Source organism: Melanerpes formicivorus, unplaced genomic scaffold (genome assembly GCF_026170545.1).
Source record: "Melanerpes formicivorus ecotype bairdi unplaced genomic scaffold, bMelFor1.0.p_v2 SCAF_63, whole genome shotgun sequence".
NCBI lineage: Eukaryota > Metazoa > Chordata > Aves > Piciformes > Picidae > Melanerpes > Melanerpes formicivorus.
Genome location: NW_027142415.1, coordinates 2,842,663 through 2,864,443, shown reverse-complemented (window position 1 = coordinate 2,864,443; position 21,781 = coordinate 2,842,663). Strand labels below are relative to the sequence as shown.

Genomic DNA, 21,781 nt, shown 5'->3' with positions numbered 1-21,781 from the left:
AGGCAAGGGTAACCTTGAGTACTGTGTCCAGTTCTGGGCCCCTCAGTTTAAGAAGGACATCGAAACACTTGAACGTGTCCAGAGAAGGGCAACAAGGCTGGGGAGAGGCCTTGAGCACAGCCCTGTGAGGAGAGGCTGAGGGAGCTGGGATTGTTTAGCCTGGAGAAGAGGAGGCTCAGGGGTGACCTCATTGCCCTCTACAACTACCTGAAGGGTGGTTGTAGCCAGGAAGGGGTTGGCCTCTTCTCCCAGGCAACCAGCACCAGAACAAGAGGACACAGTCTCAAGCTACGCCAGGGGAGGTTTAGACTCGAGGTGAGGAGGAAGTTCTTCACCGAGCGAGTAATTCGTCATTGGAACAGGTTGCCCAGGGAGGTGGTTGAGTCATCGACCCTGGAGGCGTTCAAGGGGAGATTGGACGTGGCACTTGGTGCCATGGTCTAGTCATGGGGTCTGTGTTGATAGGTTGGACTCGATGATCCTCGAGGTCCTTTCCAACCTAAGTGATACTGTGATACTGTAAATTAAGCCCATGGGCTTCACTTCAACCCAACAATGAACCAAGCAATGGCAGGAGAGCAAAGAGTCTCAGAGCCCACCTCAGGTATGGTAGATCATTGCTCCTATTTTCAGATGCAATTATCCACTGCAGCTATCTTCAAAATAATTACCTCTGATCAAAGTCCAAGAAGAAACATCATCATTTCAGAACTGAGACTAGTAAGGTATCTCTTAATTTCTGAGACTAGTAAGGTATTTCTTCATTTTCTAAACAAGAGGACAATGGCTAGCTTTGAAAAACAGCACACACACAGAAAAAGAAAGAACTCTGAAAGCAATCAAAGGAACTGCAGCACTGCTAGAGTACAGATCTGATGCAGTTCTCAACACCACGGAATCACACCAAAACACAACAAAATGAGAATTGAGATCTTTGCCTCCCGACTGTCACTCCCCTTCTGTGTGCAACAGCAGGCTGAATAAGCCATTTCAAGATCTAAATCAAAACTCCATACTACTGGTGTACAAGTTGCTTCAAAAAATAGCAATATCAGAGCAAAGAAAGTTCACAGATAAGGCTGTTATTTTGCTTTATGAGCAATAAAAATGTATAAATTAGAAAAACATCACAGCAAAACAAGAATATACGTCCTTGTAAAGGCAAGGCACACCACCACAGGAGTGAATTACTGATGTTTTAAGATAGCAACTCAAGCTTGCACTGCAAACTACTTTACAGATTCTAGTTTTTCATTTTCATTAAAGATCACAGGAGACAGCCAAGAGTTATGTAGTATCCTTTCCACCAGCGTGCCTGTACCATGTAAAGTGCATTCACAATGAGCAAAAGGAAATTTAAATCACTGTATACTCAGCCCCAGAAGACGCTGCTCAGATTAATCCTGGCCCAACAAAAGAGCCAAGCACATGCTGAACTTTGAGCAAACAGCTCCAGCTAACTGTCTAACCAGAGTGCCCCACACTGTTCAGGGCAGTTGATGTAGAGCCTGTCTCCAATGGAATCAATAAAAAACTCCAACCTGTCATGGCAGGACCAAACCATATTTCACCAGCCCTGTGCAAAATGACAAGCCAAACTGATTACTTCTAACTTGCTGCTGCAGAAACCAGAGTTTGAATTTATGGGAAGCCAGTCACTTTGGAATAAAGATAGGAAAGGGACTTGTTAATTTTGTGTGGTAGTTTTAGGCTATGCCTTTAAAAGTGTTGGGGGGAATTTTCAACCCTTCACATTACAGCCAAGAAGGAGCCTATACACCAGGAGTTACTGCAGTTAGCTGTCCAAGCTCAAACATTGTAATGCCTGTGCCACTGTAGCTTGCCTGGTCACTTGTACCTTAAGCTGTTAGCCTTGCTGTTCACAAGTTCATAGATTTTTGTTTCATTTGGGGTTTTTCTAGCCACCTAGATTTGTAACGAACACAAAGCTAAGGAGAACCAGGAAAAGAAAGCACAGAATGTTACCTGAAGGCCCTCTATGGCTAGTCTAAGCATGCTTGGTGTGAGCTTGGAGGCTTGCTTGAAGGTGAAGTTGCTCCAGTCTATAATCAAAACAAATCCATTCACTTGAAGCTCAGGATCTTCTATCATGGCTTCTAAAGAGAGGAGTATGGCGCGCAGAATATCCACCAGCGTGTACCTGCGAACATTGAGGGGAGATTTGGTTAGCAAAGGACCAATAACCACAGATGTGGTGAAGTTCTCAGTGTTCTTGCTTTGTCCTGCTTGCCACAAGTTTAATTCAAAGGAGGGCAACAAAGCTGGGGAGCGGTTTGGAGCACAAGCCCTATGAGGAGAGGCTGAGGGAGCTGGGGTTGCTTAGCCTGGAGAAGAGGAGGCTCAGGGCAGACCTTATTGCTGTCTACAACTACCTGAAGGGAGGTTGTAGCCAGGTGGCTGCTGGTCTCTTCTCCCAGGCAACCAGCACCAGAACAAGAGGACACAGTCTCAAGCTGTGCCAGGGGAGGTTCAGGCTGGATGTTAGGAAGAAATTCTTCACAGAAATAGAGATTGGCCCTTGGAATGTGCTGCCCAGGGAGGTGGTGGAATCACTGTCACTGGAGGTGTTTAGGAGGAGACTGGATGAGCCACTTAGTGCCATGATTTAGTTGATTAGATGGTGTTGGGTGATAGGTTGGACTTGATGATCTCAAAAGTCTTTTCCAACCTGGTTAATTCTATTCTATTGGCAAACACTAATACAGAACCCTGATTGCTCAAAGAACTGGAAAGCAGAAAGCAACTCATATTATGGCTTTGAGATGTTCCTAGTTAAGAGCAATACCAACCTTTAAGTGCTACTTAACCACCTTCAGAGTACTGAGTACTTTGTATATCCAAATTATGTGGTTTCAGAAGTTTGAAACGTGGCATTCATTGTTGATGGCATTTTCTGTGTTAAATGTGGGGTTACAAAGGTGTCATGTACAATATGCAATTATGTATTGTGTTTTACATACATGCACATAAGCTTTTCTTCGATCAATGATCTTGTTAAAGACATAATTTCGTGTTAACCAAGCACTGCTGAGTATAATCTTTCTTTTTTGAAGCTAAAGCACCTAATACAGCAGCTGAATAGCTTAAATATATACAGCAATGCCATCTTTAGACTGCCACATAATGAGGTTATTAATCAAACCACAGTTTACAGCATTGGGTCTTTCTTAAAAAGGCAAACCACATGAATTATCTGGATTTTTTTAAGAGATATGAAAGTAGCAGTTAAAGTTTTAACTTTTCCCAGGCTAACTAGAGATCTAAGAATCTTTTTTAGAAGTATGATTAATAGTTACTGAAATGGCTGTAAATCTGTCAGTCAGCACCACAGCTGAACAAGAGCACACAGACTCAAGCTGCACCAGGGCAGGTTTTAGGCTGGATGTTAGGAAGAAGTTCTTCACAGAGAGAGAGATTGGCCATTGAAAGGGGCTACCCAGGGAGGTGGTGGAGTCACCATCACTGGAGGTGTTTAGGAAGAGACTGGATGGGGTGCTTGGTGCCATGGTTTAGTGTTGGATGATAGGTTGGACTCGATCTCAAAGGTCTCTTCCAACCTGGTCTATTCTATTCTATTCTATTCTATCCTATCCTATCCTACCCTACCCTACCCTATCTTATCCTATCCTACCCTACCCTATCTTATCCTATCCTACCCTACCCTATCTTATCCTATCCTATTCCATTCCATTCCATTAGGTATGGCATTAGAAAGGTAAACCAGGAAATATCAGATAAGAAAATGCTCCAGGGATAAAAGAAAGTTAAATTTTCAGTGTTTGCCCAGACATTTAATTTTTTTCTAATAAGGCTGTTTAAAATGTCTCCCATGATGGCATTGCTGTCTACAACTACCTGGAGGGGGGTTTGTAGCCAGGAGGGGTATGGTCTCTTCTCCCAGGCAACCAGCACCAGAACAAGAGGACACAGTCTCAAACTGCTTCAGGGGAAGTTTAGGCTCAAGGTGAGGAGAAAGTTCTTCCCAGAGCGAGTTGCTAGCCACTGGAACATGCTGCCCAGGGAGGTGGTGGAGACACCATCCCTGGAGGTGTTCAAGAGGGGATTGGATGTGGCACTTGGTGCCATGGTTTAGTAGTCATGAGGTGTTGGGTGACAGGTTGGACTTGATAATCTCTGTGGTCTTTTCCAACCTTATTGATTCTATGATCAGACACAAGTTCTCAAAACTATGAGTACCCAGAGAAATCTGCACTATACTGCATAAGCAGCAAAGAGTATGTGAACCCATTTAGAAATTACATTGAATTACACTGAATTCAGGGTAATTTGCTTGCTTTAATACAATGAGCACACTGCTCCATTGTGCACACAACTGTATTTTGAAAGTATCTGCAAAAAGAAATAACACAGATGAAATGAATCTGTTCTGGCTGACTCCTCACATCTTTGCATTGTCATTTTATATCTGTTTTTTAGCCAACTAAAAATCAGTGAACTACACAACTATGCATCCCTAGGAAAGGGACTAGGAAAAGGCCTTTCTTAATGTCACCCTAACACAACAGAATATGAAATAGTGTGGTTTGCCCAGAAAACATGAGGGCAAACATTCTTTTACACTATTCTTCTCTTTGTTTTGGAGATTCTTCTTTGGATTTGAATTTGGTTTGATTGACTATAATAAAAGTTTTCATATTCTGCCCTCTCCTTTTCACATTTTGAGCCATAACTTTTTATCTAAGGCTCTACTTTTCTGAGATCTAAGGTTTACAGAGAGTTTGGCTTGCACACTCTTTTGTGTTCAGCTTTGGTTTTTTTGCAACTGGGAAATGGCACAAGAAAAATTCTTCTCTGCAATTTCCCTGTGGAAATCCTCAAAATGCCAAAATTCACTAATTCCTTTGGGCAGGGAAAAAAAACACAAAGACTGCTTCTGTAAATGGAATTCTGTCCAGGGGTGGGGGGAAAGGACATGCCTGAAAACCTTTTTTGAAGGAAAACCTGGATCTTTAACACCATTAGCACAATTTGCTCATCAAAGAACTGCTAGCCAGCCCTTGGGCATGGCACAGCTGATGTTCCCCTTTTCCCCAAGCACAGCATCTCCTCCAAGCCCAACCGCTGGACTCCTTGGGAAAATGCCACCATGGGTGCTGAGGCCTCCAAACACACACACCCCCCTAGGGCCACAGTGCAAAGAGTGACCTGAGGAAAAATGAAATCATTCATCAGCCCCAGGTGAGGTTCTGTATGTGTGATGGGATGCATAGGGAGCGTTTGGCAGCATGAAGACCATCGACAGTTATATTGGCACAAAAAAAGCCTTAGTTTGCCTGGTGTATCTGCAGACTCATTTATCTATGCAGCACAACACTGGAGCACGGACAGTGGAGGGCACCTAATCCACATGGGATCCAAAAATCCCCTGTACAACATGCATTTTGTACAACTGCCAGCATCAGGATTAAAACGTGCTTAGCCTGAGGGAAAGAGCCTTACAGAGCCCTGTTCAGGGTTGAGGCTGGGCTCAATGTTGTCAACTGCTTTCAAAGCCCTGCTTATCTTCACAGAGTGGTGGAGGTCTCAGAAATACTCTTTTTTTCATTAAATTAGGTGAAGATACAAGCTGTAAGGAGCCTTCCCCAAGGAAAACATTGCACTGGGAAGGAAATTACATCAGGTGAGACATTTGGAAAGCAGCTAATGCCACAGTCTGAGGAAGATCACTGGCAGAGCTCAGACAAGAAAAACACATTAGAAATACTCAGACCTTAAAATCAGCCTCAATCCCATTTGACATTCATGCTGCCTCATTCAGAGGATCTCATTCTCCAGAGAAGAGTTCATGAAGCAGAAGGCTGCTGCAAGCACCCTACTTCTGTTCTAAGAAGAAGGGTCCCAAGTTCCTAAGTAGATCTCTAATGTCCTCCTTAGAGAGTTCAAGAAGACAACCTCCGCCTGGGATTAACAGCTCCCCAGTGGCACAAGGCTGCTAGAAATCCGGTACATTGCACTTAAAGATTCTTTGTTTATGAGGCCAATCAAGTCTCTAAGCCTGGCCATGCAGTGCTTTTATAGCTACCTACATGATAAATATATACAACACAAATATACCTAATTATGTCCTGGATTTATTCAAATCAGAGGGAAAGCCGCCAGGAATCAATGAGACCAGGACTTCAGCCACCACAGAGAGTAAAGAGTGGTTGCAGGGCTGAGTCTCCATAAGCCTATGATGTATCCACCATCACCATAACTCCTATTGCACGTTTGCTCCATGTAAGAAGCACAGTCCATAATAATGACAATATTGTAGATTTACTTATAGAAGAAGACAAAATGTTGTCCTCCTGGTGAAAATAAGTTGTGAAGAACACAAGTCTAGCTAAAAGCAAGCAAGAATACTTTCTACCAGAGGAAGGTACCTGAAGTAGTCTTAAGTCTAAAAAGCCACATCTGGATTGAGTATGCAAGGACATCTCATTACCAGCCAAGCTTCCTGCCCCAGAATACCCTTCAGGGCAATCAGTTGAGAATAGGAGCTATCCTTCATCCTGTAATGGACACCTCCTCTTGCTATTGATTCCTTACTGAGGCACAGCACAGAAAACCAAAGAAAGACAAATCTATTAGTGGATATTTAGAGCAGCTTTTACTGTGGACATATGCTGAGGCAAGCCAAAAATGTACACTTGGTGTGATAGATGAACTCGTAGGTGGTGCAAATGGCAAGTTGAGTACTGAAAGTATCAGCTGAACACCCCAAGCAAATGAAACATGATTAAAGAAACTATACTGAAGCTTTCACACTGCACAGAGCTATTTGCATAAAGACTCATTTTCAATCCACTCCAGCCCCATGTTGTCCAACATTTCACCTCACTGCTACTACTGCTCATTTTAGCTCCAGGATGCACAGGCTCTGCCATAAAATATGCTCCATCCTTGGCTAGACTTTAGGGAAATTAAAGTCCTACATGAAAAGAAGGTGGGAAATATTACTCTGGACTGTGTTGCTGAAACTTTTATTCCACATTGATATTAATTCCTACATAAGTACAGAAATCTAACCAAAGAAAAGTGAGAAAAACAGGATAAACTGGTGAGTGTGAAATAAAATTGCTCCAAGATGGGATTGACTGGGGAGAGGGAGAGGGAGAGGGAGAGGGAGAGGGAGAGGGAGAGGGAGAGGGAGAGGGAGAGGGAGAGGGAGAGGGAGAGGGAGAGGGAGAGGGAGAGGGAGAGGGAGAGGGAGAGGGAGAGGGAGAGGGAGAGGGAGAGGGAGAGGGAGAGGGAGAGGGAGAGGGAGAGGGAGAGGGAGAGGGAGAGGACCAACATACTAGCCTTTCATTTTAAGAGACCATGGTGTTCAGTCTAAGGGAATGATGGTATTGCTTTATTCTTACCAATCTGTGGTAAGTAACCTTGTGTATTTAGGGGACCACAACCTGCCCATTTTGCCCTAGCCCCAGTTTACAATGACTCCTCCAGTGCTGTCAGGTGTATCAGAATGTGCTGGACCTGATTTGCTGCAGAGTATTTTCTGTAGTAGCCTCCAGTTAGGCAGACATAAGCCTGCCTTTATTTATGGCTAAATTCAGTTGTTTTAACAGACTCTTATGGGATATAAGGTAGCAAGCAAGGAATTACTAATTGCTAGGATAATTGAGAACTCATGGTTAATTTAAATGTGTTTAATGCCCTCTATTTATAGAGCCATGCTTAATTCAATGGAGAGCTTAGACAACTTTCTTAGCCCAGTTTTTAATGTGAACAACAAATGCTGGAAATGTAGTATCACATTAACATTTACATGTAATTTATTCACGTTCTACTACTTTCTGTTTGAGACCTGTGGAAGATTTTCAAGCTACAGTCTAAAACTACCACAGCAATGCACTCTTAGTGCGCTTTTTCTGTGTGAGCCCCAGTTTCAGTTCAAATAAGGTGGGGACTGGTGTGCAGACACACTCTGCTGCCTCTTGAAATTTTTCATTCAGGTTGACTTTAAAGCAATGAGGCTGGGGAGGCTTGACAAGTTAATAGCCACACTGACAGCGATACGCTTCGGGATGGCTACCATTTCTACCCTGACAGCAGCAGACCTTTCTAGGGTGATACCTCACTGAGGTCTTGATTTGTCAAGAGCAGGAGGGTTCAAACAATTAACTGAGCATCCTACTTACCTGTAATTTAACAGTGGCAGCAATTTCCCCTTTGCAGAATACTTCTTTAGGAATTTTTCTATGATTCAAAGTATTTCCAGAGATTTCTGGGGAAAACAATCTGGCAGACACTGCTATCAACTCTTGGAAGCCCTTCACTGTAATTTTTCACTTTTACCTCTTGGTTATGTGGTCTATAAATCCTTTTCTTTCCCAGAGGCCATTGTAGTCTCCAGCAGGCCAACAGAAAGCAAAGAGACAGGAAGAATGCAGGGTACAGATGTCTCATGTCAAATCCAGCTGTGTCAGCTCTTTTCAGTATTTGATGCTCTTGATGATGGGTGGCATCCACCGTATCATCTGTTTAACCAGATTCTGGTTCCAGTTGATTCACTTTTGTACTGAGCAACAGATAATCTGATTTGGCAGAGTTGCCCTTCTATCTCTGTTGCAATTTTGAAATCCCTTGATATTATCGGGGGGATGACAGTTATTCTGAGAATTAAAACTGAGTGGCATGAGTCTGCCTCTCAGGATGCAAGTTGTTAACTAGAAGGGATAAATGGTAGGTCTTCTCTGCTTAAATTTAAGGCACATGTCTCCTGACAGTCTCAAGCACATAAGGAACGCACAATCTGTATTTTAAGCTCATCACCATTTTGGACAAGTCAAGGCATCTATCAAACGAGCTCTTGAGCCATTGTGGTTTATAAGAGAAAGCTGGTCAAGTCTCTGAGCCATCATCCCATGTCTAACCTACTGTTCTGGCTTAATATTAATAGAATTTCAGTGAAATGAGTCTTCAAGGTACACAAAGGAGTACCTAGAAACGACGCTTCAGACATCCTTGGTTTGTCAGCTTAGGTACAAATTCAAATGCTGAAGAGACAAGGGATAAAAACTTCTCTTAACAGCTATTCTGCTTAAATAGTGGCAGCACACCCTGGGAGGCCTTGTGCCAAAATCAAGAAGTCCCACCACTGTTACAAAAATGCATAGAAAAAAATAAGAAACAACTTCAAATACTTTACCCAATTATCTTTTAGACTCAGATTCAATACCACCCATCACTCCTTGTGTTAGCCCGGTGTCTAACAGTCACAGATGGAGATTCAGATGGTCTAAATTTTACACAGGCATTGATCAAAAAGATCCCTTGCAAAACCCCTCACAGTCTAAACACAAGGGAAAACAGGAAGATATGGATACCTGGGGGAAAGCTAGAAAAAAATAAACCAGCTTCAGTCAGCAGGAGAAAATGGGGGGGGGGGGGGAGGGGGGAGGGGAAACATCAGTGTTTGCACTGGTAAATAATTATTATTTAAAAGATGTTGCTTCCAAACAGAAATTGGCTGTTCAGCAGGTAATTTCTTATTGCTAATATGCTATTATTGTTAGCATTGCTATATTGTTAGCATTTGTTTAGTCACATTGTCTCTATCGGCGCTTGAAAAGTACCCTGCCACCTTGCCTGTGTTTAATGGCGACACAAGGAGCACACCAGCCTCCTGATAGCTACAGAATGTGAATTTCCATTTCATGGGAGGAAAAGGAAAGTTTCTAGCACTTCTGCACAGGAAAGCACAGTTCTGAAAGCAAAGCAGTGGGCTCCATCTTTGCCCTGCTTTAAATCATCTGATGCAACAGCAGAGCAGCAGAGCTCACGGCAACGAGGGCAGTGGATTTCCTCATTCCCTGAGGACAGTGGGAGCTGACTGGGTCACTGTGACACAGATAGAAACCAGGTATCACTGTACTCTTCTACTGCACTTTTCTATTGCACTTTCTAATGAAAAAAAAAAAAAAATAAAAGAAAAGAAAAGAATCTGAGATAATCACTGCCAGGAAAGATTCTCCTAGGGAATTTATGTACAGGTGCCACAAAGCATACAGATGAGCATGCACGATGACAACAGATCCCTTGTCACTCAGAGCTGAAGTTAATTGCACCATTAAGTGGAAAGAAAAATTAATAATTGGAATAATAAAAACAACCCCACCAAACCTGACCAGCTGGACACACTGAGAAAAAGGGAATCTTACACAGAGAGAGTGATTGCCCATTGGAATGGGCTGCCTGGGGAGGTGGTGGAGTCGCCATCGCTGGAGGTGTTCAGGAGGAGACTTGATGGGGTGCTTGGTTGCATGGTTTAGTTGGCTGGGTGGTGTTGGATGATAGGTTGGACATGATGATCTTGAAGGTCTCTTCCAACCTGGTCTATTCTATTCTATTCTATTCTATTCTATTCTATTCTATTCTATTCTAATGCACATACACACCTACAAGCCAAACGTAGTTCTGCATCAACAAGCTGGAAGCTACTAGGGAAGGCTGATCCCTTCCCCAGTGCTATCCAGCATGCCACCCATCTTCACTTTCCCCTTCGTAGGCAGGGTCCCATTGAGAAGCTGCTGGGCTGTTCAATGCCTTCTCCTTATCTTTCCTTGTTTTGTTTGTTTGTTTTAAATGCATGTCTGATTTAGTTGCTCAGATGGTAGGACATCTGGTACAGTTTTCAGGCCCTGGATTAATTTAATGATTTAACATGTAGTACACAGGCTTGTTTTACCATAGGACTCTTGTGCCTCCCACGCTTGTCTTTTTAATTGGAACTATGCAAATCATAGGCTGCTGGTGCTCTATAAATCATCTATAGTATGTCTGCTATTCATTTAAACAACAAATTGGAACTTTTTGTTTCTAATTGTTACATGCTGGCCACTATAAGTCATACACACATGATAAATCTGCAGGCTTGCTGTGCTCTATTAACTTACTTTATGAAGCATATGAAGAGGTCCTAACAAGACAGAGTACAAAAAGCAATCCTCCCAGTGTTGCTGTAAGAGGACTGGTTTCCATACTGTGAGATCTCAAGTCAGTTAAGATAAGTCTGAGACATATTATGTAGGAGCTCTACCATACATTCCATACACAATGCCCCCCAGGTTCAGCTGCTGAATGTCTGATAATGGAAGACACCAAATTAATTAGAAAACAGAGTGACCTAGCTCCATTCCCAGATCTGCCACAGACCTGTCATGTGCCTTGGAGCAAGCCACTCCCCACAGCTGGGCTTCAGCGCTCTCTCCCCTTTGTCTGAGTGGTCTATCTGACAACAAATCCCTTGCCCTGGAGCAGAGGCAGCGCTGAAGAGCAATAGGGACCCAACTGCAAAGACAGCTATTGGGTACCCTGGTCAACCCCAGTCACTTCCCTATTATATCAGAAATACTAACTTTACCAGTAGGGCTTTAAACCAGTAGGGTTTTAAAGATCAGCACAAATTTACTGTTGGGTCAGCTGATCCCATCAAGTTTAAATCTCAGCACATCTGAAATTCAAGAAGAAGAGAAGCCTATTCTTTTCACATGGCAGTTATATTTTTAAATGCTACTTCATCTCCAAATTTGAGTTCTTGATAGTTTCATCTCCAAATCTGAGTTCTTGGTAGTTTTGTTTCATTCAGCCAGGAACTAATCTTCTGAGAAGCATCACATAAAGCTTTGGGTTTGGGGTTAGTTTTTTCATTAATTAGAAATAACACATCAAGTAAGCCACACTAACCTTTAACAAGAGAACTTCCTCAGGGTAGATGCATGTGTTAATAAAAGGCCTAAACTTGTTTGTTTGTTTGTTTTGCTAATTTTTCATTCAAGGATTTTTAAGAGTTTATGGAGCTGCTTTTAAAATAAAAAGTTGACCTGGTTCTTATATGGGAAATGAAGCACATGCAGAGAGTCCTTAGCCTCATCACCACTGCTTCTTCACTCAGCTGCCTTGGCTCCATCTGCCAGAAAACTCATGAGGAAAAGGTTGCCAGCCCCAGCTCTCCATATGTTCACCCAAATTTTCTAGTTGCTACCTTGGTTGTGGGCAGTTTTGATTTGTACCATGTCAGTTTTCTCCCAGTCTGGGGGCATGATCCATGGGTTAGCAAGGGCCAGGAAACTACCCCCATAGGCAGTGTGGATGTGGCTACCCTGTCTGGAGAGAAGCAAAACCATGGTGGGCCAGCAGCTCTTGGGGCAGAGACCCACCTCCAACTGTAACATGGACTGCTGTAGAGCTGTGAGCTCACCCTGCAATGGCTGTCAACACAGCCTGCATGAGGACATCTACACAAACACTTAAAGGGCAGGCTTAAGTATGACACTCCCCCATATTTCATCCTTTCTATCCACACTGATAGCTGTTCAGTGTCCTCTTGTTTCCAAATACCTGAGCTTGGGAAATGTGCAGTGAGCACTCAGCACTGCCACTACCCAGCTTGTGTCAGCTGCACGAAAGAGTCTCTGGGCTCCTGTGAAGGCAACTGGCAAGATTTTAAGTTTTCTCATAAGAAGTGCTTCACATCCTAAGCCTGCTCTCAGGTTGGGAAACCAGATAAATGACTGCAGTGCTCACGGGAGCAGGCTTCAGAACTCACTCTTAATGGATTCATTCATTTACATGTACTGCAAATCAAGCATTTTTCTGTGGCTGTAATTTTAGACTGCAGGAAAAACTGGACATGACACCAAAGGAGGTATTCAGAAGAATCAAATAATGTCACAGAGTATCAAGCCTACTGCTAAAAGAAAGGACCTTGACGGCAGACAGCTCTTAGGTCAGCCTGCTAAGTCATCTTCTGGCTAGAGTAGCTCCCAAAAGGAACAGAGATTGTTCTAAGGACCGCACTAGCCTCCTTCAACGTGCCACCAAAGCTTTGTGTGCTTGGATCTTCCTATGCAGAGATTGACACTTAGAGCAGCATAACTGGGGAAGCAAAGTGGTTGCTGCAACTTCCATCATGGCATTTTCAGGTAGCTCAGGAAGAGAGTTCTTTAGCTAAAGGAAAGGATCTGAAGCCTCAGCTTCCTGCTCAGACAAACTTTTCAGCTCAAAAGCCATGATGGATATTCCTGTTTTGCACACAGAATCTCTCACTTTCTCCTATGGCACCTGAGCAACCCTGTGTGAGCTGAAGCAGAAAGACCAGCAGACAGATTGTCAAAAGCCTTTGTCAGGAGGGTAAGGACATCATCCACCGCGCCAGCTCACTTTAGCTAAACAGAAGCAGAAGGGTTCACATCTGCCAGATGAAAGGAGCAACCAAGGTAGTTTCTACTTCTCTTTCGAAATCCATAGCCTAAAGAATGAGAAGGTTGAAAAGGCCCTAAGGCACAAAACACATTGCTTCTTCCTCTTCTCCCTCTGCCTCCCAGGCTGCTGCCCAGCCCTCCGTGGGCAGAGCCGGGTGTGTCCCTGCTGCCCACCCACCCTCTTTGCTCTGGCACAGCTTTTCCTTTGCGTTGCCCGGGAAAAGAAAGGGTTAAGGAGGGCGGGTGGCTCTGCATTTACCTGCTCTGGTCCCAGTTGGCAGCAAAAAGGACGAGGATCTTCCTGCCGTAGTGGTCCAGGTTGGCCAGCCCGCCGGGGAAGCCATCCTTAAGTGCCTGCTTGATGCCCGGGTCGGTGGCCTTGAAGCTCTTGAACATGTCCAGGTTCTGCTGGCGATACTCGAAGTACTGCGCCAGGAGGCGAAACGCTTCGAAGTGCTGAAACTTCCTGGCCCGCAGGAACCGCAGGATGAAGGCATCGTCGGTGCGGAGAAAGCCGATGTCCGGCCGGGTGATGACCATGTCCCGCACCTCCTGGATGTCCTGGTGCAAGGTGTCTGGGTTCTCGTTCAGTTCCAGCCGGGCTTTCTCCAGAGTCTCCGGGGAGAGACCTGCCTGCAAGTGAGTCATGGCGCTGCCCTCCTCCTCCTGCTCCCTGCTTCTGCCGCCTGCGCTCCTCAGCAGCCCCAGCGCTTGCCCCCCGGAGGCGGGGTGCCCCGGCTCGGCCGCCCGCTGCTCCCCCGCCCCGCCGGGCCTCGCCCCGCCGCTCGTCGGCTCCGCCGCCGCTGCCAGTCCGGCCGCCGAGAAGCGAGCGGCTGCCAGGCAGCCAGGTCCCGGGGGAGGGGGACTGGCACCGAGACTACCCCCGGGCTGCTGGCGGAGCCGCGTTATCTCTCTGACATAGAGCCCTCCCTGCCGCGGGCTCCGACGCGCCGCAGCATCCCCGCAGCCGGTCCGCGGAGGCGACGAAACCCGCCGGGGATGGGGCTGCGGGCTGCCGGCTGCCGCTCGCCCGCCGATGCCGGTGCGGATCTCAGGCCGGGCTGCCGCGGCAGCGAGGGGCAGGGCGAGGGGTGCCTGGGGGTGCGCCCCCGGCCCGGGGCTGGCAGAGTGGCTGCCCTCCCCGGAGCAGCACCATTTACGTAAGATCAGCGGTCGCCCTGTATCAGAAGCTTCTCCTGGGTTTCAGGGTGGAGGGGAAATCACAAAAAGGAAAAAAACAACAACGAACTAAAAAAAAAAAAAAGAAAATGTTAAAAATTTAAAAACCAGCAAGGAAGCAGGGGGCGAATCCCAAGTACTTCGCCGGTACTGGCACCGAAGAGCCTCCCTCTCGCCGGAAAGACAGCCGGAGCCTCGGCCTTGAGGATGCTCGGCTCCCTCCTGCCCGCGGCTCCCTCCTCCGCTCCCCGCCCCGGCTCCCAGATGGCACCAGCCGGCGCGGGGCTGCCTGCTGCGCGGCCCCGCCTTGCGCACACGCACACGCACAGAGGCGCGCCCCCGCCCAGGCGCGCCCCAGCACCTGCCCTAGCGCCGCAGCTGCTGAACCCGCGGCTTCGGAGCCGCCCTACGCGAGAGGTCGAGAAGGCGCGGAGGCAGCGCGGGTGCGGTCGTGCCCCGCTCTCTCCCGAGCACCGCACCGGGGCTGCACCGAACAAGATGGTGGTTGCCCAGTGGCAGGGGGTGGTTGGTTGCCGAAGTGGCTACGAGGACCCCTGTGTAAGCCCCCCGCCCAGGATTCGTACATCTCGGGGTCGAGGCAGTGTCAAGACGCTGTTGGTCGAGCGCTGGCTTTACTTGGCACTGCTCGCCTTCGGCTGAATTTCTTCACCTGAAACGCTGAGAGCTTAACAAGCTGGGAATCAAACAAAGCAGCCCTCTTTTTCTCCTTTTCCTTTTCTTTACATTTTTTTTCCCCTTCATATTGGCGGCAGGGTGTCTTAAGTTGCATTTTGTTGCAAAGGGCAAGTATACCTTGCTTCTGTATATTGGGTCTTTGGGTGAAGAAAGATGCAGGAAAGTTTCACGCTGCAGTCAGCTTTCAGGAGAAGTTTCCACTGAAGCACAATTGACCTTTTGTCTGAGGGGCTGGACCTTTCCGATGTGCGACAGATACATCAAACATAGGAAAGCCCGTAGCATGCACCTCCTCCTCCTCCTTCCCAGAGGAAGCACGGCGCTTGGGTACTGCATTGGGCTGCTCTCCCAAGAAGACGCAGCAAGAGCACACAGACTGAATTATTGAAAAGGCACTGAGCTCACTGATCCGTGTAGAGAGTGTATGTGGGGAGTGCACCACTCTGAGTGCTCTGTGTATTCTCAGGCAAATAAAGATACTCATAAAAACATTTAAATGATACCTTGCATTTTCTGCAGGCCATCATCAGATGAAACCGACGACGACTTCGGCAGCAGGAGGGAGCCCTCAGCAATGAGCGTGTTCTGAGCATGAGTCTATGCCACGAGCAGTAGTTAGGTGGCAAAATCATTCCTCTGGGGGATAAAGGGAATTTAGTTTATTTTTTTACATAGGACTTTAACGTTTTTTTCAGGGTTTTGTGGTTCTCCATGAGATCTGTTCTTTGTGCCAAGTAAGAATCAAGTTTTACCTCTTTCTCCACAGCTGCCTAATCTGCAGGCTGGAAGCCAAACAGAAGCACCAGTCCTTACTAGGTTGGGTTCCAGCCTTCTGGTGGCCCAGCTGAAGGCAGAAACTGCTGAAAGGATCAGTCTGGTAGCACCCAGTCATTGTGACCCAGCTTTATCCCATCTGAATTTCACAATGTTCTTTTAGATGCCTCACAAGAGAGAAAGATACTCGGTCTACCTAAGGACTGAATCACTCTCTAGCATTGCTTATTTCTCTTTGGCAAAATGTCTTTAAACTAACTCCCTTAGATAGATATGATTCATCTGTGTTGATAACTTTTTCTTTCAGCAGTTGTTACTGCAGAAATCGAGTCAAAGTTATTGAGTCACCATTCCTGGAGGTATTGAAAGGACATGCAGATGTGGCACTTAGGAACATGGTTTAGTGGTGGTCTGGGCAGTGCTAGATTAATGATTGGACTTGATCTTAAAGGGCTTTTCCAACCTAAATGATTCTATAATTCTATGACATCAGCTGTGCTTTGTGTATTATTATTTTCTATCTTTATGTTTCTTTACTTTTTCTGCCTTTATATTACTCAGCAGAGAGCCTTTGAGGATAGCTGTTTCCATCACCCCTATGAAACCAACAACCAGACTTTTCCTGCCATCATTTTCCATTTCTGATGCTACTCCTCTGCCTTTTCCACTGCAATTAAGCTAAGAAAAGAGTAGGCCATGTGACAAGTGCCTTAAATCTACTCAGAGCAAGGCAGACGAGCTGCGGGCATTTAGTGTCTTGCAAAATCAAATCCATAATATATCCTGTCTATGACCTCCAGTAACACATTCCTTCATTGCTTGGTTTTTCTTTTGCAAACAGAAACATACACATGTATTGACTTTTCTCATGTATTCCAGTGCAGACATGCACTGAACAGAGAAAAGTGAGCTGCCCAAGATCAAAATCTTCATAATTTCCAATATTATTAATTTTTGAATATTTTTTAAAAGTTAATTCTAAAGATTCTTAATTTTTTTTTAATTAGGGAATATTTTTTGTTGTTGTTGGAAAGCATTCACTGTTGTTCCATTTTTTGCTTTTCAAATCTTGGCCATATTTAAGCCATTCTTCTTTTAAAATTAGAAAAGCACAGAAAACCCCAAGAAAGAAGTAGAGAAATAGGCTTAAAAAAAACAACCCTAAGTCAAAAGTATTAATTGATTTAATTAAAACAATGCAATTTCTGTATGCTGCCCTTGCAAAGCACAGTTCAGTCACTATAAAAGTGGATTTAACAGTTTAGCAATTTCTAACCAGTACTTTGCCATCTTCAAATGAAATTCTCTATTAGCAGCATGTGAAAAAAATATCATTTTGCAATGAATTGTTGAAACATAGATCATAGATTCACAGAATGGTTTGGGCTGGAAGGGACTTTAAAGCTCATTTAGTTCCAGCTCCCCTGACATAAGCAGGGAAACCTTCCACTAGGCCAGGTTAAAGATGCATCCAACCTAGCCTTGAACAATTCCAGGGAGGGGTCATCCATAACCTGTCTAGGCAACCTGTGCCAGTGTCTTACCACCCTTCCATAGAAGAAATCTAATCCAGTTTAAATCCATTACCCCTTGTCCTAACACGAGGGGACCTAGGGGTACTGGTTGATAGTAGGCTGAACACGAGCCAGCAGTGTGCCCAGGTGGACAAGAAGGTCAATGTCATCCTGGCCTGGATCAGGAACAGTGTGGCCAGCAGGAGCAGGGAAGTCATTCTGCCCCTGTAGTCAGGGCCACACCTTGAGTTCTGGGCCCTTCAATTTAAGAAGGACATTGAGACTCTTGAACGTGTCCAGAGAAGGGCAATGAGGCTGGGGAGAGGCCTCAAGCACAAGCCCTACGAGGAGAGGCTGAGGGAGCTGGAGTTGCTTAGCCTGGAGAAGAGGAGGCTCAGGGAAGACCTTATTGCTCTCTACAACTACCTGAAGGGAGGCTGTAGCCAGGTGGGGGTTGGTCTCTTCTCCCAGGCAACCAGCACCAGAACAAGAGGACACAGTCTCAAGCTGCACCAGGGGAGGTTTAGGATGGATGTTAGGAAGAAGTTCTTCATAGAGAGAGTGATTGACCATTGGAATGTGCTGCCCAGGGAGGTGGTGGAGTCATCATCACTGGAGGTGTTTAGGAAGAGACTGGATGTGGTGCTTGGTGCCATGGTTTAGTTGATTAGGTGGTGTTGGATGATAGGTTGGACTTGATGATCTCAAAGGTCTTTTCCAACCTCGTCTGGTCTGGTCTATTCTATTCTATTCTATTCTATTCTATTCTATTCTATTCTATTCTATTCTGTTCTGTTCTGTTCTGTTCTGTTCTAACTACATGTCCTTTTAAAAGGTCCCTCTGCAGCTTTCTTGTAGGCTCCATTTAGGCACTGGAAGGATCAAAGTGCCTTCATCATGAAGGAGGTTGTTCACGCAGCTCTTTCCTGAACTGAGTAGATTTCGCTGTGCAGTGCTAAAAGCACACACAACAAGGCAGCCTGAAGGTACTTAGTAGTTCTCTCAAGTTGCACCAGGGGAGGTTTAGGTCGGACATTAAAAGAAACTTAGTCACCAGAAGTGTTCTCAAACACTGATAGAGGCTGCCCAGCAAGATGGTCAAATCCCCATCCTTGGAGGTGTTTGACAGAGGTAGTGCTGAGGGACATGGAATGGATTGTCCAGGGAGGTGGTCGAGGCCCCGTCCCTGGAGGTGTTTAAGAGCAGGCTGGATGAGGCTCTGTCCAGCCTGATGTAGTGTGGGGTGTCCCTGCCCATGGCAGGGGGGTTGGAACTAGATGATCCTTGTGGTCCCTTCCAACCCTGAATGATACTATGATACTATGACATGACTTAGCCCCAGCCTTGGTAGAGTTAGGGAATGGTTGGAATCAATGATCTTAGAGGTCTTTTCCAAGTGAAACAATTAGATGCCTCTAGAGTAGGTCAAAGAACAAGATTTTTGCTCATCATCTACCCAAGCCACAGATGAAGCTTATTATGACAATAATATTCTTTTTTTCTTCAGCATTTTGAGATCTGGCATGTAAACACAGGAAAGATTTGGTCCAAACATAAATAACTTGGCAGGAGCAATACCAAACGTTTCTGCCATCTATAAGCAGATTTATCAAACCATTTAAGTAGTATAATGAAGAAATATGTGTTTTCCAATATGTCATCCTACCTAAGTCATGAGGGGGGAAAATGGAGCCACTAATGCAGTTAGATGCAGCACACTGATGGCACAATGTGATTTATTTATTGTGCACATGCACTTTTCTCTCCATAAAGCAGTAGGGGTGTCTGACTACATCCATTATGTAAATCTCAGCATCTTTTTTTTTTTTCCACTCACATTTACAAACTATTATTTTTTTTTTCTTTGATGCTTTTATAGTCCCTTTTGCCTGAACTTCATACAATTATAATCCAAGCTCCCTGCAATCCCATAAGCACTGCAATTAGGCACCTGATTGGAAATAAAAATAAACCACAAGTAAGACACAGAGGTGTCTGTGTAGGTGTTTGGTATCAGAGATGCTAATTCACGTTCAGAATGAAACTGTTTAAAATCAGCAACAGATCAGGCTGTTCAGGAACAAAAATGGAATACAGGAATAAAACTAAACAAAATAAATACTAGCTGGTGGATAAGGGAATAAGTACATTCAGACCAAGGCTGGTTCCTCCCTTTCTCCGGGGTGGTTTAAGACTTAAGACAGGTCTTGTTGTTGTCAGTTACATTGCCCTCAGCATCCTGCTCTGAATATTCCAGAGAAGGGCAACAAAGTTAGTGAGGGGCTTGGAACACAAGCCCTATGAGGAGAGACTGAGGGAGCTGGGGCTGCTTAGCCTGGAGAGGAGGAGACTCAGGGGTGACCTTATTGCTCTCTACAACTACCTGAAGGGCGGTTGTAAACAGGCAGAGGTTGGTCTCTTCTCCCAGGCAGCCAGTACCAGAACAAGAGGACACAGTCTCAGGCTGCGCCAGGGGAAGTTCAGGCTGGAGGTCAGGAGGAAGTTTTACACAGAGAGAGTGATTGCCCATTGGAATGGGCTGCCTGGGGAGGAGGTGGTGGAGTCACCATCACTGGAGGTGTTCAGGAGGAGACTTGACAGGGTGCTTGGTTAGATGGGTTAGTTGATTAGATGGTGTTGGATGATAGGTTGGACGCGATGATCTTGAAGGTCTCTTCCAACCTGGTCTATTCTATTCTATTCTATTCTATTCTATTCTATTCTATTCTATTCTATTCTATTCTATTCTATTCTATTCTATTCTATTCTATTCTATTCCTTCAGGACAGCTGTGCATATAGGATCAAATTGCCAAGACAGTTTGTCTTACTTAGCTATGCTATACATAAAAAGAGGAGAATATATATCTGGAAGTGCATACAACCAGGAACATCTACTTAGGAAGAAATTCTTCAGTGTGAGGGTGGTGAGACTCTGGAATAGGCTGCTCAGGGAGGTTGTGGATGCGTCTTCCCTGGGGGTGTTCAAGGCCAGGCTGGATGAGGCCTTGAGCAGCCAAGTCTAGTTGTGAGGCACCCCTGCCCATGGCAGGGGGGTTGTAGTAGATGATCTCTAAGGCCCCTTTCAACCTAAGCCATTCCATGATTCTATGAAATCATTTGCTCTTCAGTAGTGTTTATGTAGGTACATACTAAGTTACACATTAGATAAACCTGCACTTGAAGATTTTGAAAAGGAATCAATATAACTTTGTGAAAAGCACCTAAATGACAGTTCAGGAACTTCATTCAAACATTTTAAGAGCATAAGAACAATTGTAGGTAGTCAGAGCAAGCTTCATCGAAACACTTGAACGTGTCCAGAGAAGGGCAACAAGGCTGGGGAGAGGCCTTGAACACAAGCCCTATGAGGAGAGGCTGAGGGAGCTGGGATTGTTTAGCCTGGAGAAGAGGAGGCTCAGGGGTGACCTCATTGCTCTCTACAACTACCTGAAAGGTGGTTGTAGCCAGGAAGGGGTTGGTCTCTTCTCCCAGGCAACCAGCACCAGAACAAGAGGACACAGTCTCAAGCTGCGCCAGGGAAGGTTTAGACTCGAGGTGAGAAGGAAGTTCTTCACCAAGTGAGTCATTCGTCATTGGAATGGGTTGCCCAGGGAGGTGGTTGAGTCATCGACCCTGGAGGCGTTCAAGGGGAGATTGGACGTGGCACTTGGTGCCATGGTCTAGTCATGGGGTCTGTGTTGATAGGTTGGACTCGATGATCCTTGAGGTCCTTTCCAACCTAAGTGATACTGTGATAATGTGCCCCTAGAATGGCTTAACATGGAAGCCTAAGGAGCAGAATCAGCAGTGTTAGGTCCCTGCCCCTTGGAAATATCTTCAACAGCTGAAGTCATTCATTGCCTGGAGTGCTGTGACTTAACAAGGTCCCATAGGACAGTAACTGGTCCTGTGCATGATCTTGTCTCATTCCAAGTAGCTGGTAGAACCTCTCAGCTTAAACCTCAGTGGAAACTGCCTGAGGTTGAGGATTCACCTTAGATGTCATTCTGTAACTATGTGAGTTATGGGATGGCAGTCATGTGTGGTGGTCTTTACTTCAATGTATTTGTAGAAAAATGTCAGGATGCTTGACCTAGAAAATCCTATTCTACCTGAAACAAGGGACCTCCTAGAACTGACCTCTGTTGGAAAACTGTCTGTAACTTCAGATGCTGACTTACTGGAAAATAAGCTTCTGAGAGCAAACAAGTCATCTGTCTTTCATGCATCATCATAGGTCTCTAACAACCTACAGATAGATAGCTTTAGAGTAGGCAAGGGTTAGCCTGAGACCCTAATCAGAGAGATATTTCACTATGACAAGCCTACTCACAGAATCATAAAAAATTAAACTGGATGAGATTTTAAGAGATTGCCTAGTTTA

The 21,781-nt window shown here is 45.3% G+C and overlaps 1 protein-coding gene across 1 annotated transcript in view; it reads right to left on the bottom strand.

The window, feature by feature from the left end:
- Positions 1–14,662, bottom strand: part of CLVS2 (clavesin 2) — a 66,718-nt gene extending 52,056 nt beyond the window's left edge. Inside the window, exons 1-2 of the mRNA XM_068162330.1 lie at positions 13,492–14,662; positions 1,987–2,161 (exon numbers count right to left, since the gene is read on the bottom strand). Of these exons, the coding sequence (XP_068018431.1) occupies positions 1,987–2,161; positions 13,492–13,880 (564 nt within the window). The 5' untranslated portion in view covers positions 13,881–14,662. The remainder of the gene's footprint in view (positions 1–1,986; positions 2,162–13,491) is intronic.
- Between the last annotated feature and the right edge of the window lie 7,119 nt (positions 14,663–21,781).